At 50.3% G+C, this 15,393-nt stretch overlaps 2 protein-coding genes across 4 annotated transcripts in view; both read left to right on the plus strand.

The window, feature by feature from the left end:
- igf2r (insulin-like growth factor 2 receptor) overlaps nucleotides 1–5,867 on the plus strand; it is a gene marked incomplete at its 5' end in the record, with an annotated part of 28,001 nt that extends 22,134 nt beyond the window's left edge. Inside the window, 8 exons of one of the 3 annotated variants that reach the window (XR_013936440.1) lie at nucleotides 55–201; nucleotides 1,004–1,188; nucleotides 1,404–1,590; nucleotides 1,691–1,837; nucleotides 1,907–1,976; nucleotides 2,402–2,674; nucleotides 2,767–4,672; nucleotides 4,777–5,865. Coding sequence is in view for 2 of the 3 variants with exons in the window: in XM_080490788.1 (XP_080346914.1) it covers nucleotides 55–201; nucleotides 1,004–1,188; nucleotides 1,404–1,590; nucleotides 1,691–1,837; nucleotides 1,907–1,976; nucleotides 2,402–2,674; nucleotides 2,767–2,928 (1,171 nt within the window). Of the gene's footprint in view, nucleotides 1–54; nucleotides 202–1,003; nucleotides 1,189–1,403; nucleotides 1,591–1,690; nucleotides 1,838–1,906; nucleotides 1,977–2,401; nucleotides 2,679–2,766 lie in introns of all 3 variants that reach the window. The other 2 variants (XM_080490788.1, XM_080490789.1) reach the window with 2 other exon arrangements.
- Nucleotides 5,868–6,506: 639 nt separating this feature from the next.
- Nucleotides 6,507–14,680, plus strand: slc22a2 (solute carrier family 22 member 2). Its single transcript, XM_080491186.1, has 11 exons — nucleotides 6,507–6,944; nucleotides 7,077–7,180; nucleotides 7,710–7,864; nucleotides 8,616–8,784; nucleotides 8,872–8,986; nucleotides 9,060–9,160; nucleotides 10,095–10,309; nucleotides 11,319–11,427; nucleotides 11,663–11,775; nucleotides 11,867–11,966; nucleotides 14,485–14,680. The coding sequence occupies exons 1-11, from the start codon at nucleotides 6,537–6,539 to the stop codon at nucleotides 14,591–14,593; spliced, it is 1,698 nt and encodes a 565-aa protein (XP_080347312.1). The 5' UTR covers nucleotides 6,507–6,536; the 3' UTR covers nucleotides 14,594–14,680.
- The last annotated feature ends 713 nt before the right edge of the window (nucleotides 14,681–15,393 follow it).

The raw sequence follows: 15,393 nt of genomic DNA on the forward strand, positions 1-15,393 counted from the left end.
GAAACACTAACGCCATTTTGTATCGATTTTCTCACTTTGTGCGTGTTTGTGCAGAGTGGACGAGTCTTCCTGTGAGTTCCTGATTGGCTGGTCGACTCGTTTTGCGTGTGCGGTGAAGCAGCGCGAGGTGGAGATGGTGAATGGAACCATCCAGGTTCCTCAGACCGGGAGGAACCTGAGTCTGGGAGCGCTGTACTTCAGGTAACCCAGAGTTGACCTCGTGACTCGTTACTTCAGGTAAACCAGAGACTCGCAAGTGACTCGTTACTTCAGGTAACCCAGAGACTCGCAAGTGACTCGTTACTTCAGGTAACTCAGAGACTCGCAAGTGACTCGTTACTTCAGGTAACCCAGTTGACCTCGTGACTCGTTACTTCAGGTAACCCAGAGACTCGCTAGTGACTCGTTACTTCAGGTAACCCAGTTGACCTCGTGACTCGTTACTTCAGGTAACTCAGAGACTCGCAAGTGACTCGTTACTTCAGGTAACCCAGTTGACCTCGTGACTCGTTACTTCAGGTAACTCAGAGACTCGCAAGTGACTCGTTACTTCAGGTAACCCAGTTGACCTCGTGACTCGTTACTTCAGGTAACCCAGAGACTCGCTAGTGACTCGTTACTTCAGGTAACCCAGCGTTGACCTCGTGACTCGTTACTTCAGGTAACCCAGAGACTCGCAAGTGACTCGTTACTTCAGGTAACCCAGAGACTCGCAAGTGACTCGTTACTTCAGGTAACCCAGAGACTCCCCTAGTGACTCGTTACTTCAGGTAACCCAGAGACTCGCAAGTGACTCGTTACTTCAGGTAACTCAGAGATGAGCTAGTGACTCGTTACTTCAGGTAACTTAAACTTGTTTGTGAATCGGGGACTCGCTACTTCAAGTGACTTAGAAACTCGCTTGTGACTCGGGGACTCGTTACTTCAGGTAACTCAGAGACTCGCTAGACTCCACAGCCTCTTCAGGTTGTCCATCAGCCAATCAGAGTGTGTCATTGCCCAGCTACCACCAGGCCTCCGGCGACATCCGTTCAAACGGCGACCGCTACGTCTACCACATCCAGCTGTCAGGCATCAACAACCGCTCGCTGACCAGCTGCCAGGGCGCCAACATCTGCCAGGACAAGGTCAACGAGCCGTACCGCCGCCGCATCGGCTCGTCCAGCCGCGCCACGTACTACGTCAGGGGTCAGTCTGCACACACTACACACATTACGCTCTACACACACACTACACTACACACTTTACACACACTTTACACACACTACACATGTTCTTCACATGTTCTAATGAGGTCTTTAATGAGACTCTGAGGACTTCGGGAGGGTCACTGAAGCTCGTGTCAGGTCTAGACCGTCATGTGGACTGTATCGTGTCTCTGTTCTGGTCCCTCGTGTCTCCAGGAGCGAACCTGGACGTTCTGGTTCCGTCCGAGTCGCGGTGCGGCCGCCAGGAGAACAAGACCGTCTCGTCCACCATCACCTTCCGCTGCAACCCGTCAGGCGGCGTCGGCATCCCGGAGTTCCGGCGGGAGACAGACGAGTGTCAGTATCTGTTCGTGTGGCACACGGACGCCGTCTGCGCCCTGATGTGAGTCTGAACCCGGGTCTGGACCGGACCTAGAACCCGATAAAAACCAGTAACGACACCAGATTGGTGAACGTGTCCTCAAGCTTGTGGTTTGTTGCAGAACGATGGACACGCAGACCGACGAGGACAACGGCGAGTCCTCGTCCCCGTTGAGACGGAGCCGGGCAGCGGCGGCGCTGCTGGTCCTGCTGCTGGTGGGCGTGTCCGTGTGTCTCCTGGGACTCCTCCTCCACAAGCGGGAACGCAGGTGAGGCCTCGGCTTCCTGTTCGGTGTCTCCACATTAAGAGCCCGTCCTGACGGTCCGTCTCCCTGCAGGGCTCTGGTTCTGCAGAAGGTCGCCGGCTGCTGTCGCCGCGGAAACCAGGTGTCCTACAAGTACTCCAAGGTGGGTGTGGTTCCGGCACCAGTCAGTCACAGGGAACCCGCCAATCACTGACGAGTTCTTCACCGAGTCCAACAGAACCTCTTGCACGGTGGCTGTTAACGTTGCGTTACTTTCGTATTAATGTCACCTTCCTGACACGTTGACGTCACGTCATTGTTGCGTTAATGCCGCGTCAACGTCACCTTAACATCTCATTAACGTTGCGTTAACGTGACGGAACATCAAAGATTCAAATCGGATTCGGGTGATTCGGGCTCCGTGAAAGTTTTGTGTTGGCACAGAAATGTTTTGAAGATGATGACCGTTTCCGTGTAAACGCGAATCTTTTCTGAAACGAAAACACGATGCGTCTTCACCGTGACGCGTTGCCGTGGAAACGGGTTCTGATCGTGTCGGTTCATCTCACGGCTCCTGGAACGTTTCAGGTCAACATGGACGACGAAGGCGGCGAGGAGGAGATGGAGTGGCTGATGGAGGAGCTGGAAGCCCCTCCCACTGGAGTTGACTCCGCCCCCTCCTCCCGCCGGGGCAGGAGTAACCATAGCAACGGACACATCCGGACCAAGCCAGTGAACACGGAGGGCCTGCACTCGTTCTCGCTGGATGAGCAGGACGACGACAGCGAGGACGAGGTGCTGAGCGTCCCGGGGGTCCGGGTGCTCAAGTCGTCGGGGGCGTCGCGGAGCATCTTCCTGCAGGTTAGTGCGCCGCCGCCGCCGCCGCCGCCGCCGCCGCCGCCGTGTTCTTTCTGTTATAAACAAAGCTGATGCTCACCACTGCTTCTCCTCAGGAGGAGAGTGACGAGGACCTGGTGGGCCTGCTGGACGACCCGGACCGCAGGAGGACCAAGTCCGGGAAGCCTCGCCCCGACGACCGTCGCCATGGCGACAGCACAGCGGCCAGCCGCAGGCGCGACGAGGACGACAGCGACGAGGACCTGCTGCGGGTGTGAACTGGACGTCAGCTTCTTATTTATTACCGTCTTCTTCTGACCCGCCGCCTGGAACCGGCGCCGGGCGCTCGGACCGCCGCCTGCAGAGACACGTCAAACTCCTATTCGCTTCACGGTTCAGACGAGTTCTGATCCGATCTCTGCTCCACTAAATCAGCTCCAATGGGTTTTGGTAAAAATTCCTCCGAACTTGTCAAAGAATCAAAAACTAATTTACAATAAAAAAAGTCGGCTGAAAGTGAAAGTTCCTCCGTGTTTATAGTCCCGAGGTTCTCCAGAACTCTCATGATGCAAAGCGTCACCGCTCCCCAAACCCTCGGACTTCAGGTTCTGAGGTCGATTCTGGATTCAATCAGGAAACGTTTAAACGTTTAAACCCGGTTTAAAGTCGTCAGACTCTTCGATTCTCAGTCAATCCAAACGCAGACGTTTGCCTTCAGATGAATAAGTGTTCTCGAGCTCTGATCGAGATCGCACAAGCTTCGTACGAACTCTGTACGAACTTCCTACGAAATTTGTACGATCTTCGGATGATGTTCCCATTTCTGACTTTCTGACCAGAATCAGATGGACCAAAAAAATCGACATGAATGTGGTTTTCCTTTAAAAGACGACGAAATTCGTTTATATTGATGATCCTTGACTTCCTGTGGGCGTGTGCCATACTTGATTGACAGCTGCAGCAGCCAATGACTGAACATCACAACTGTGACTCTTCGGAACCTGGGGGATGTCGATTGTTAGTGATCCGGCTTGTCGAGAACTCGGCGATCCGGCACCTGCTCGGTTTCGGGGCCCGGTTCCCAGGGCGACGATATCAAGTGAAAACACTAAACATTTTGCAAATGCTCATGCTCTGTCTCCGCGGAAACGGGGGGAAACAACTTTTTTGAAAACATTCGAACTGCATAGAAAGCCATACTTCCTGGGAACACTCTGACTCTGTCTCCATGGAAACGGGGGAAAGCCATACTTCCTGGGAACACTCTGACTCCGTCTCCATGGAAACGGGGGAAAGCCATACTTCCTGGGAACACTCTGACTCCGTCTCCATGGAAACGAATGCTTCAACATTAGCTTCAGTATATTAGCGTCATAAGTTTTCCAAACGTGAAACGTTCCTGACAGGAAAATGCAAAAACGATGTGTTTTCACTTGAAGCGTTGTCATGGAAACGGGGCTTCGTTGTCTTGTGACATTTTGGAGATTCTTCTTTGGTGGAAACGGATCAAACCTGAAGGTCAAAGGTTGTTTTGGATCCGGTTTCAGTGGAGGCTTCGGGTCTGGAGCCTGAACCGCCCTGATTGGGTGCGAGCTTGTTTCTCTGTGTGGAATTTCAGCTGCAGCGTTTTTGTGGCGGTTGTTTTGGTTTGTGCCGGCCGACGGCGAGCAGCTGAGCAAACTCTCACGCTCTGCGCTCGCAGCTGAAACCCTTTCCCGCGCCTCCTGAGGATTCACAACACCGCGCCTCAGTCTGCTGCAACCGTCTCGGGTCCCGTTCTCATGGGGCGTCCGGCCAAAATCAGACTCGCAAGAGTATCCGGATTACTTTTTCATTCCACCGTTATCCTAGAAAGTCAGTGTTTCCTGTTTGTGGTTTTCATAAAGCATCCAAATGTCGACATCTTCCTCCTTTACAGGTCTGAAGCCAGATTAAATCCAGGTGTGAAATCCAATTAAAATCTGGTCTGAAACCAGTTTAGAACCAGGTCTGAAACCAGTTTTAAACCAGGTCTGAAACCGGGTCTGAAACCAATTTTAAACCAGGTGTGAAATCGAATTAAAATCTGGTCTGAAACCAGTTTTAAACCAGATGTGAAATCCAATTAAAATCTGGTCTGAAACCAGTTTAGAACCAGGTCTGAAACCAGTTTAAAACCAGATCTGAAACCAGTTTTAAACCAGATGTGAAATCCAATTAAAATCTGGTCTGAAACCAGTTTAGAACCAGGTCTGAAACCATTTTAAAACCAGATCTGAAACCAGTTTTAAACCAGATGTGAAATCCAATTAAAATCTGGTCTGAAACCAGTTTAGAACCAGGTCTGAAACCAGTTTTAAACCAGGTCTGAAACCGGTTTAGAACCAGGTCTGAAACCAGTTTAAAACCAGATCTGAAACCAATTTTAAAATCTGGTTTAAAACCAAGTGTGAAATCCAATTAAAATCTGGTCTAAAACCAGTTTAAAACTGGGTTTGAAACCAGTTGAGAACCTGTTTCTTCAGGAGGTTTCCGGCTCCTGATCCACTTCCTGTCCGTGTTTGGCCCACAGGAGCTAGCGGTCTCCGAATCCGTGAAGTCGACCTTTCAGGGCGTTTCTAAACCTTTTTACTCTCAAATGTCAACAAGAAGAAAAATATTCAGTGTTTGTGTCAAAAACTTCAGTATTTTATTGGTTTGTGAGGAGAAAATCTGTCCGTTTCAAGTTTTGATCTGAAATCTTGTTTCCTAAAGACTGAAACTTTCTCTGGTCACATGATGAACAAAAGAGGATCCGAGGCCTCGTTTCCTCGACAAAGGGAAACTTTGATAGCGTTTTTATCAGTTGAAGCGTTGTCGTGGAAACCGTGCCTCGGATGACATCAGTGAGTCACAGTAAGAGCGGGTTCCAATAGTCGGGAGCTTTTTTCTTAAAAAAACAAAAACAGGATTAGTTTTCTGAGTCCTGGAGAGGAATCGTTGGTTTGCTTGTCCTGAAGCTTTTCTTTAGCACTCGTTTGTTTTTTTGGGACTTTTTATTGAAGTGGAGGCGGGAGGTGGGAGGTGGGAGGTGGGAGGTGGGAGGTGGCGCCGGTACGACGAGACGAACGTCATCTTTCTGTTCGATGGTACGAATTCTTCTCTTCGCCTGTTTTTTCCTATTTAAGAGAAAAAAAAATGGATGTAAAAATATCACATTCTTTGAATAAATAAGAGTTTGTTTGCTTTTTGTTCACTGTCCTGTCTGACTTAGTCTCTGTCTTGGTCGTGTCTCCCACTCGGTCGTGTCTCTGACTCATGTCGCTGACCCGGTCTTGTCTTTGACTTGTGTCTCTGACTTGGTTGGGTCTCTGACTCGCTCGTGTCTTTGACTTGTGTCTCTGACTCCTGTCTCGGACTCGGTCGTGTCTTTGACTTGTGTCTCAGACTCGGTCGTGTCTTTGACTTGTGTCTCAGACTAGGTTGTGTCTTTGACTTGTGTCTCTGACTCATGTCTCTGACTCGTCTCCGACTTGGTCGTGTCTTTGACTTGTGTCTCAGACTTGGTCGTGTCTCTGACTTGTGTCTCAGACTCCTGTCTCAGACTCGGTCGTGTCTTTGACTTGTGTCTCAGACTTGTGTCTCAGACTCGGTCGTGTCTGACTCGTGTCTGACTCGGTCGTCTCCACACTGATTCCTGGAAGCATCTGTAGATGTTAACTGATTGACAAACGTCCTCCGGCGCGTCGAGGCGGTGGATTCTTCTGACGTGTGTGCGAGCGATAACAAACGTTTCTTCACGCTCGGCTGCCCGGCGGCCCGGGGGAGCTGGCGTGCTGTTGACGACCTTTGCCCCTGCCGGGGCAGTTAAAAGCGCGGCGCGCGGTGCGCGACGCTCACAGCAGCTGTGTGAGGAGACTTGGCCACCATGACTTCCTTCGATGACATCCTGGAAGAAGCCGGGAAGTTCGGCCGCTGCCAGAAGCGGATCTTCGCCCTGTTCTGCCTGGTGTCCATGCCGTGGGCCGGCGTCTACGTGGGCATCGTGTTCCAGGGCTTCACGCCAGAGCACCGCTGCCGCGACCCGGCGGCGGTGCAGCGGGTCGCCGAGTGCGGCTGGAGCCCGGAGGAGGGCCGAGGGCTGACGCTGCCGCCGGTCAACGTGTCCGGAGAGACGCGGCCGAGCGGTTGCCAACGCTACGACGTGGACTGGAACCGCACTGGGCTGACCTGCGACCCCCGGGACCTGGACCTGGACCCGAGCCGGACCCCCACTACCAGCTGCACAGAGGGCTGGGAGTACGACTACAAGGGCCGGCAGTCCTTCGTCACCGAGGTGAGGGGCAGAGCAAACGTTCTGAGGCCAGAGAACCTCTGTCACTGTTATTGTCTGACTGAGGATCCAGTTGGACTGATGTTCTGAGGTTCTGGTTTTACACTGCAGTTCTGACTGTGGTTCTGCTCGCAGTTCGACCTGGTGTGTTCCAACTCCTGGCTGGTGGACATGTACCAGGCCACCCTGAACGTGGGCTTCCTGGTGGGGAGCATCGCCACGGGTTACCTGGCCGACAGGTGAGGCCTTCACTGACTCTGCAGAGCTTTGGTTCAGCGTTGGATTCCTAGTTTGGTTCCACTTTTGGGACCTCATCGGGTTCTATGTTGGTTCCACATTTAGTTCCACGTTGGATCCCACATTAGGTTTCTCATTGGATTCCTCATGTATTTCCTCATTGGGTTCCACACTTGGTTCCACATTAGGTTCCACATTTAGTTTCTCAGTGGATTCTACATTGGGTTCCACATCTGGTTCCTCATCGGGTTCTACGTTTGGTTCCTCGTTGGGTTTTTGGTTGGATTCCACGCTTAGGGGCCTCATTGGGTTCCTCATTGAATTCCATGTTGGGGACCTCATCGGGTTTCACCTTTGGTTCCTCATTGGATTCCGCTTCTGCGTTGAGTTCTGACCTTGGTTCCTCACGTGGTTCCATATTGAGTTCCTTGTTGGGTTCCATGCTGGATCCCAGGTGGGGTATCATGTCAAGTTCCTCGTGAGGTTCTTCATTGGGTTCCACACGCAGTAAAGTCCCTGTGGTTCCTTCAGGTTCGGTAGGAAGATAAGCTTCCTCATGTCCAACGTGATGAACGGGCTCACGGGGATCCTGGTGGCCGTGGCCCCGAACTACGCCTCCCTGCTGGTCTTCAGGACCTTCTTCGGCTTCGGGGTTAAAGGAGGCTGGGTGGTCGGATACGTGCTGAGTAAGCAGTCCCAAACCGGCTAATGCTAATCTCCATGCTAAAGCTAATCTGTGTGAAAATGTTCTGAACCCTGCTGTTAGCTTTAGCATTTGAACTTCTCTAAGCTGTTACTGTTTCGGTGAACTGTTGTTTACCAGAAGACGAGCGTCTCGTTAATCCTCCGAATGCTGAAGCTAAATGTTTCATAACCGTGATTAGCATTAGCAATCCAGATATAGAGCATCTTCCTCCTCTAACATCAGATTATAGAGCATCGTCCTCCTCTAACATCCGAATATAGAGCATCTTCCTCCAACATCAGATTGTAGAGCATCTTCCCCCTCTAACATCAGACTCTAGAGCATCTTCCTCCTCTAACATCAGATTGTAGAGCATCTTCCCCCTCTAACATCAGATTGTAGAGCATCTTCCCCCTTTAACATCAGATTGTAGAGCATCTTCCTCCTTTAACATTAGATTGTAGAGCATCTTCCTCCTCTAACATCAGACTCTAGAGCATCGTCCTCCTCTAACATCCGAACATAGAGCATCTTCCTCCTCTAACATCAGATTATAGAGCATCTTCCTCCTCTAACATCCGAATATAGAGCATCTTCCTCCTCTAACATCAGTTTGTAGAGCATCTTCCTCCTCTAAGATCAGACTCTAGAGCATCGTCCTCCTCTAACATCGGATTGTAGAGCATCTTCCTCCTTTAACATTAGATTGTAGAGCATCTTGAGACGGTTGATGAGTTTGACTTGTGTCTCAGTCACGGAGATCGTCGGTGTGGAGTTCCGCCGTACGGTGGGAGTTCTCTACCAGATGTTCTTCAGCGTTGGGATCCTCTTGCTCCCTCTGCTGGCCTACTTCATCACTGACTGGCGCTGGCTGCAGGTGGCCTTCACGGTTCCCTACATCCTCTTCCTGTCCTACTACTGGTGAGCAGAACCCAGCAGCTCGTAGACGTTCTCCAGATGTTCAGGACAACAGAGACGTACTAATGAGAGTGCTTCTGACACCTCCAGGTTCATTCCAGAGTCTCCAAGGTGGCTCCTTTCTCAGAACAAGAAGTCCAAAGCCGTGAAGATCACCGAGGCCATGGCCAAAGAGAACAACATGACCCTGTCCAAGAACATTGAGGTACCCGCTGGTTCCAACACGGCATCACACCTTTGACCTGTTTTCATGTTCTGATCTGGATCCGCCGTTCCAGACTCTGACGGATGACAACGCCGACTCCACCACCGCCTCCTTCATGGACCTGATCAGAACTCCCAAGATGAGGAAGCACACCTTCATCCTCAGCTACAACTGGTGAGTGTTCTACTGAAGACCCGGATCCTCCGCCTGCAGAACGTCCTCTGTGGTGTTAAGCTTAGACTACCTGACCCAAGTCTGGGCCAAGACCAAGACTAGAGTGTCCTGAGACCAAGACTTCAAGGGCCTGAGGCCAACTCGAGACCAAAAGCATCTAACCAAAGACTGAGTCAAGACCAGAACATCCCAGAACCAGACTAAGAGAACCTGCTAAAGAAAAAAAAACAAAACTTCGATAAATACTTAAGAACATCTTCTTGGTGAAGCGAAAACAACCTCAAATGAACGAAAAACCCAAAACGAACCACAAGAAGTGTGCAGTCCAGCAGAGGCAGGAACGGTTCGTCTCTCTGGACGGAACTTAGCAGATTAATCCAGCAAGGTGAGAAGGTTCTGGAGGAACTCGCTAACGGTAGGCTCAACATTCCCATCGCCTTGTTTAATGTCGTTTCTATACATTCTGGAGAAATTCTAGAACACTGACACATCTAGAACTGCCAAGTTGGATTGTTGTTATGGTGACTTTCAAAATAAAACTGCCAAGTTGGATTGTTATTATGGTGACTTTCAAAATAAAACTGCCAAGTTGGATTGTTATTATGGTGACTTTCAAAATAAAACTGCCAAGTTGGATTGTTATTATGGTGACTTTCAAAATAAAACTGCCATGTTGGATTGTTATTATGGTGACTTTCAAAATAAAACTGCCAAGTCAAGTAAATCTGATTGAAACCAGTTCACCGCTGTTCCTTTCATCCAGATTAAATGTTCTCGTCTCTGCGACGGGTGTTAACTCGTCTGTGTGAGTTCAGACTGAAGGAGAAGAAACACGGTGGAACGTCTAGACGCTCCAGAAGAACCAATATTTCCAGCGCTCTGGGTTTGTAACAACAATGACGGCGTCGACGTGTCGTGTCGTGTCGTGTCTCAGGTTCACCAGCGCCGTCGTCTACCAGGGTCTGATCATGAGACTCGGCATCCTGGGAGGAAACGTCTACATCGACTTCCTCATCTCCGGCCTGGTGGAGTTTCCCGCCGCCTTCCTCATCCTCTTCACCATCGAGCGGATCGGACGCCGCCTCCCGTTCGCCGCCGCTAACATCGTAGCCGGAGCGTCCTGCTTCGTCACCGCCCTCATCCCTGACAGTGAGTCTCAGGAACAGGAAGATGCTCTATAATCTGATGTTAGAGGACTCCCTGACAGTGAGTCTCAGGAACAGGAAGATGCTCTATAATCTGATGTTAGAGGACTCCCTGACAGTGAGTCTCAGGAACAGGAAGATGCTCTATAATCTGACGTTAGAGGACTCCCTGACAGTGAGTCTCAGAGGGAAGACTTGCTGAAGAATCAAAACAGACTTTGAATGTTTACTTTCCAAACATGTTCTCTCAGTGACTCGTTGCTGAGGGTGTAGTGACTCGTAGCAGAGGGTGTAGTGACTCGTAGCTGAGGGTGTAGTGACTCGATGCTGAGGGTGTAGTGAGGGTGTAGTGACTCGATGCTGAGGGTGTAGTGACTCGATGCTGAGGGTGTAGTGACTCGTTGCTGAGGGTGTAGTGAGGGTGTAGTGACTCGTTGCTGAGGGTGTAGTGACTCGTAGCTGAGGGTGTAGTGACTCGTTGCTGAGGATGTAGTGACTCGTAGCTGAGGGTGTAGTGAGGGTGTAGTGACTCGTAGCTGAGGGTGTAGTGAGGGTGTAGTGACTCGTTGCTGAGGGTGTAGTGACTCGTAGCTGAGGGTGTAGTGACTCATGCTGAGGGTGTAGTGACTTGTAGCTGAGGGTGTAGTGACTCATGCTGAGGGTGTAGTGACTTGTAGCTGAGGGTGTAGTGACTCGTAGCTGAGGGTGTAGTGACTCGTAGCTGAGGGTGTAGAGCAGGGGTGTCAAACTCAGATCCTCGTGGGCCGCAGCCCTGCACGTTTTCAATGTCTCCCTCCCCTGAACCTCCTGATGGTTCATCACCACATTCAGCACAAAGCCAGAGAACGAGCTGCTCATTGCAATCAGCTGTGTTGAAGCTGGGAGACATGGAGAACGTGCAGGGCTGCGGCCCTCGAGGCCTGGAGTTCGACACGTGTGGTGTAGTGACTCGTTGCTGAGGGTGTAGTGACTCGTTGCTGAGGGTGTAGTGACTCGTTGCCGTGTCCCTGCAGGTATGTTCTGGTTCAAGACGGTGGTGGCCTGTATTGGACGGCTTGGTATCACCATGGCCTTCGAGATGGTCGTGTTTGTCAACACGGAGCTCTACCCGACCTTCGTCAGGTACCTACAACGTGACACGTTGTTGTTTCTGCGATAATGTTGTTGTTTTTCAGGAACCTGGGCGTCTCGGTGTGTTCCACGCTGTGTTCCACGCTGTGTTCCACGCTGTGTTCCACGCTGTGTGACGTTGTTGTTGTTTTGCAGGAACCTGGGCGTCTCGGTGTGTTCCACGCTGTGTTCCACGCTGTGTTCCACGCTGTGTTCCACGCTGTGTGACGTTGTTGTTGTTTTGCAGGAACCTGGGGGTCTCGGTGTGTTCCACGCTGTGTGACGTCGGCGGCATCGTGGCTCCGTTCCTGCTCTACCGTCTGGCCGTCGTTTGGCTCGAGCTTCCGCTCATCATCTTCGGTGAGATTCGGACGAATCACTTGTGAAGAGAAACCATCCGGATCCAGACTGAAGTTTGAGTTCTGGTTCTGGTTCTGGTTCTGTTCTTCAGGGTCTCTGGCGTTCATAGCCGGCGGTCTGGTTCTGCTGCTCCCTGAAACCAGAGGAGTCCCACTGCCCGACACCATCGACGACATTGAGTTCCCAGAGAAGTGAGTTCCTGATCTACATGATGCAGATCTATGGCGTTTCGATCTGTGTGGTACAGGATTACGTTCCTTAGATCTATGAGGTTCAGATCTACGTAGTTCAGATCTACATTGCTCAGATTTGTGTGCTTCAGGTCTGGGAGCTTCAGGTCTATGGGGTTAAGATCTACATGATGCAGATCTACGAAATTTCCGATCTATGAGGTTCAGGTCTGTGTGGTTCAGGATTATCTTCCTGAGATCTATGTGGTTCAGATGTGTGTATATATTGTGTAGTGTGTGTATATATTGTGTAGTGTGTGTATATATTGTGTAGTGTGTGTGTATATTGTGTAGTGTGCATTCGCAGTAAAGTTCCACGGTGGGTTTTTTCATTAGTCGTCAGTTTCAACCATTGTTGGCCTTTCTTAGATTGTGAGAGCCCCCTAGTGGCGAAAAGTATAGTACTTTTAAACAGCTAGTGAACAGAGAGCCTTTATTAAGACTCTTTTTAACACACTTGTAAAGAAACACAAGCAGAAGCTTCATTGGTCTCTCCTGAAGGCCACACCCCCTCCTGAAGGCCACACCCCCTCCTGAAGGCCACACCTCCTCCTGAAGGCCACACCTCCTCCTGAAGGCCACACCTCCTCCTGAAGGCCACACCCCCTCCTGAAGGCCACACCTCCTCTGGAAGGCCACACCTCCTCCTGAAGGCCACACCCTCATGAAGGCCACACCCCCTCCTGAAGGCCACACCTCCTCATGAAGGCCACACCCTCTCACGAAGGCCACACCTCCTCCTGAAAGCCACACCCCCTCCTGAAGGCCACACCCTCCAGTGTCTGGATGTTTGCTCATGGGCAGTCAGTTCTCAAATATGAAAATCATTTCGGTAAAAAGGCAGATCACTACGCTGCCTTTGGACTAACCGTGCTATGCTAAATGCTAAAGGTGCGTTCACAGTGCATTAGTGAATTGATACAGCGCGGCTCCGCTCTCTAGCTAGTTGGCGGGTTAACAGTCAGGATGGCAGCTCTGGAGACGATGAGGACATTTTCACTACTTTCTTTAGAGGACAAACAGAGCAGCTTTAAAAGATGAGAGACCAACGCCTGAGCTACAGACCTCCAGCAACGGACAGAACATTGTTCTACTTTCATGTCAGACTGGGGAGCAGACGCTCTGCAGGAGTGGTTTCATCACTACAGACGCTCTGCAGGAGTGGTTTCATCACTACAGACGCTCTGCAGGAGTGGTTTCATCACTACAGACGCTCTGCAGGAGTGGTTTCATCACTACAGACGCTCTGCAGGAGAGGTTACAGCACCACAGACGCTCTGCAGGAGTGGTTACAGCACCACAGACACTCTGCAGGAGTGGTTTCGTCACCACAGACGCTCTGCAGGAGTGGTTTCATCACTACAGACGCTCTGCAGGAGTGGTTTCAGCACCACAGACGCTCTGCAGGAGTGGTTACATCACTACAGACGCTCTGCAGGAGTGGTTTCATCACTACAGACGCTCTGCAGGAGAGGTTTCATCACTACAGACGCTCTGCAGGAGAGGTTACAGCACCACAGACGCTCTGCAGGAGTGGTTTCAGCACCACAGACGCTCTGCAGGAGTGGTTTCATCACCACAGACGCTCTGCAGGAGTGGTTTCATCACTACAGACGCTCTGCAGGAGTGGTTTCAGCACCACAGACGCTCTGCAGGAGTGGTTTCATCACTACAGACGCTCTGCAGGAGTGGTTTCAGCACCACAGACGCTCTGCAGGAGTGGTTACATCACTACAGACGCTCTGCAGGAGAGGTTTCATCACTACAGACGCTCTGCAGGAGTGGTTTCATCACTACAGACGCTCTGCAGGAGTGGTTTCAGCACCACAGACGCTCTGCAGGAGAGGTTTCAGCACCACAGACGCTCTGCAGGAGTGGTTACAGCACCACAGACACTCTGCAGGAGTGGTTTCATCACCACAGACGCTCTGCCAGGTCATGAGACTGATCTTGTTGGGAGAGTCTGGAGACTGCTCTAGAATCATTGGTTAAGTTTCTATAATATTGTTTTACCATCTCGATTCATCCGATCACAGAGCTGATGGCTGCAATGCATTATGGGAGTTGGGTTGGCGGTGTGTCACATGTCTTTATTTTGGGTTATATTAGGATTGTTAGTGTTACTAAGGATTGTGGATCTAGTTTAGTTTAGTTTAATATTTGGAAGTTGGCAACCAGGAGTGAATCCTGCCAAGGTGTACCAGTCTGGTGTGTCAAAATAAAAGCCTCTGCTGGTTGTAGCTGGTATCAAGAGGTAAGCTCATTGAATCCTGCACACGCCTCTATATAGAACTAATATAACCAATATTAGTGATCTGCTCATGAAACATGCTGCTGCTCACGGTCTGTCACTGCTGTATACATAGTGTAGTGTATACATGGTGTAGTGTGTGTGTAGTGTATATATAGTGTATACATGGTGTACTGTGTGTGTAGTGTATATATAGTGTATACATGGTGTACTGTGTGTGTTGTGCAGGGCTCAGCAGAGGTTCCATGACCAGAACCAGCAGAACCAGGCCACCCAGATGAGCGCCCTCCTCCCTCCCAGCGAGCAGCCGGCTGTAGCCCCGCCCACTATTTATTGACGTCACCACGTTCGATTCCCCCGTTGTGTTCGGAGCGAATCCCACTTCAAGCAAATGTTCTTAAATTATTCACAATAAAAGTCTTCTAAGAAAACCTGAGCTGCTTTTATTTTGAAGGGGTGAGATGTGTGTTACCGTACCAACGAAGAGCACATTTAACCAGACGGCTGAGGAAACCTGCAGAACCAGAATCAGAGGAGACCCTATAGAACCAGAGTCTGGAGAACCTGAAGAACCAGGGGGTTAGGGTTAGCCCAGGAAGAGAACCTGTAGAACCAGAATCAGAGGAGACCCTATATAACCAGAGTCTGGAGAACCTGAAGAACCAGGGGGTTAGGGTTAGCCCAGGAGGAGAACCTGTAGAACCAGACTGTGTTCCTGTGTCATCCTGATCCTTCAGAGGAACTTTGATCTTTCAGAGTAAAAGAATCTGTTTGATGAAACGTCTCGGTTCAGCGACTCTGTCAAATTGTTTCACACGAAGTATCTAATCAGTTACTTTTTCAAATACACTCAATAAATACCAGTTGTATAACAGTTATATAACTGGTATGTACATGTACATACAGTATATAACAGTTATATAACTGGTATGTACATGTACATACAGTATATATATAAATGATTTAAAATGAGCCTGTTTGTTCTCGTCTAACTTCAGTTTGATTCCTTTGATCTTCTCTGTTTTTAATGTCAGTGGTTGAAGTTCTGGAGGAAACCAGTTTAGAACGGGTCTAAACTGGTTTCAGCAGGACCTGGACCCACTGGCGCTGAGGGTCGGGACACTGTCAGACCTTATC

This window comes from Lipophrys pholis (genome assembly GCF_963383615.2).
Source record: "Lipophrys pholis genome assembly, chromosome: 21".
In the NCBI taxonomy this organism is placed as follows: domain Eukaryota; kingdom Metazoa; phylum Chordata; class Actinopteri; order Blenniiformes; family Blenniidae; genus Lipophrys; species Lipophrys pholis.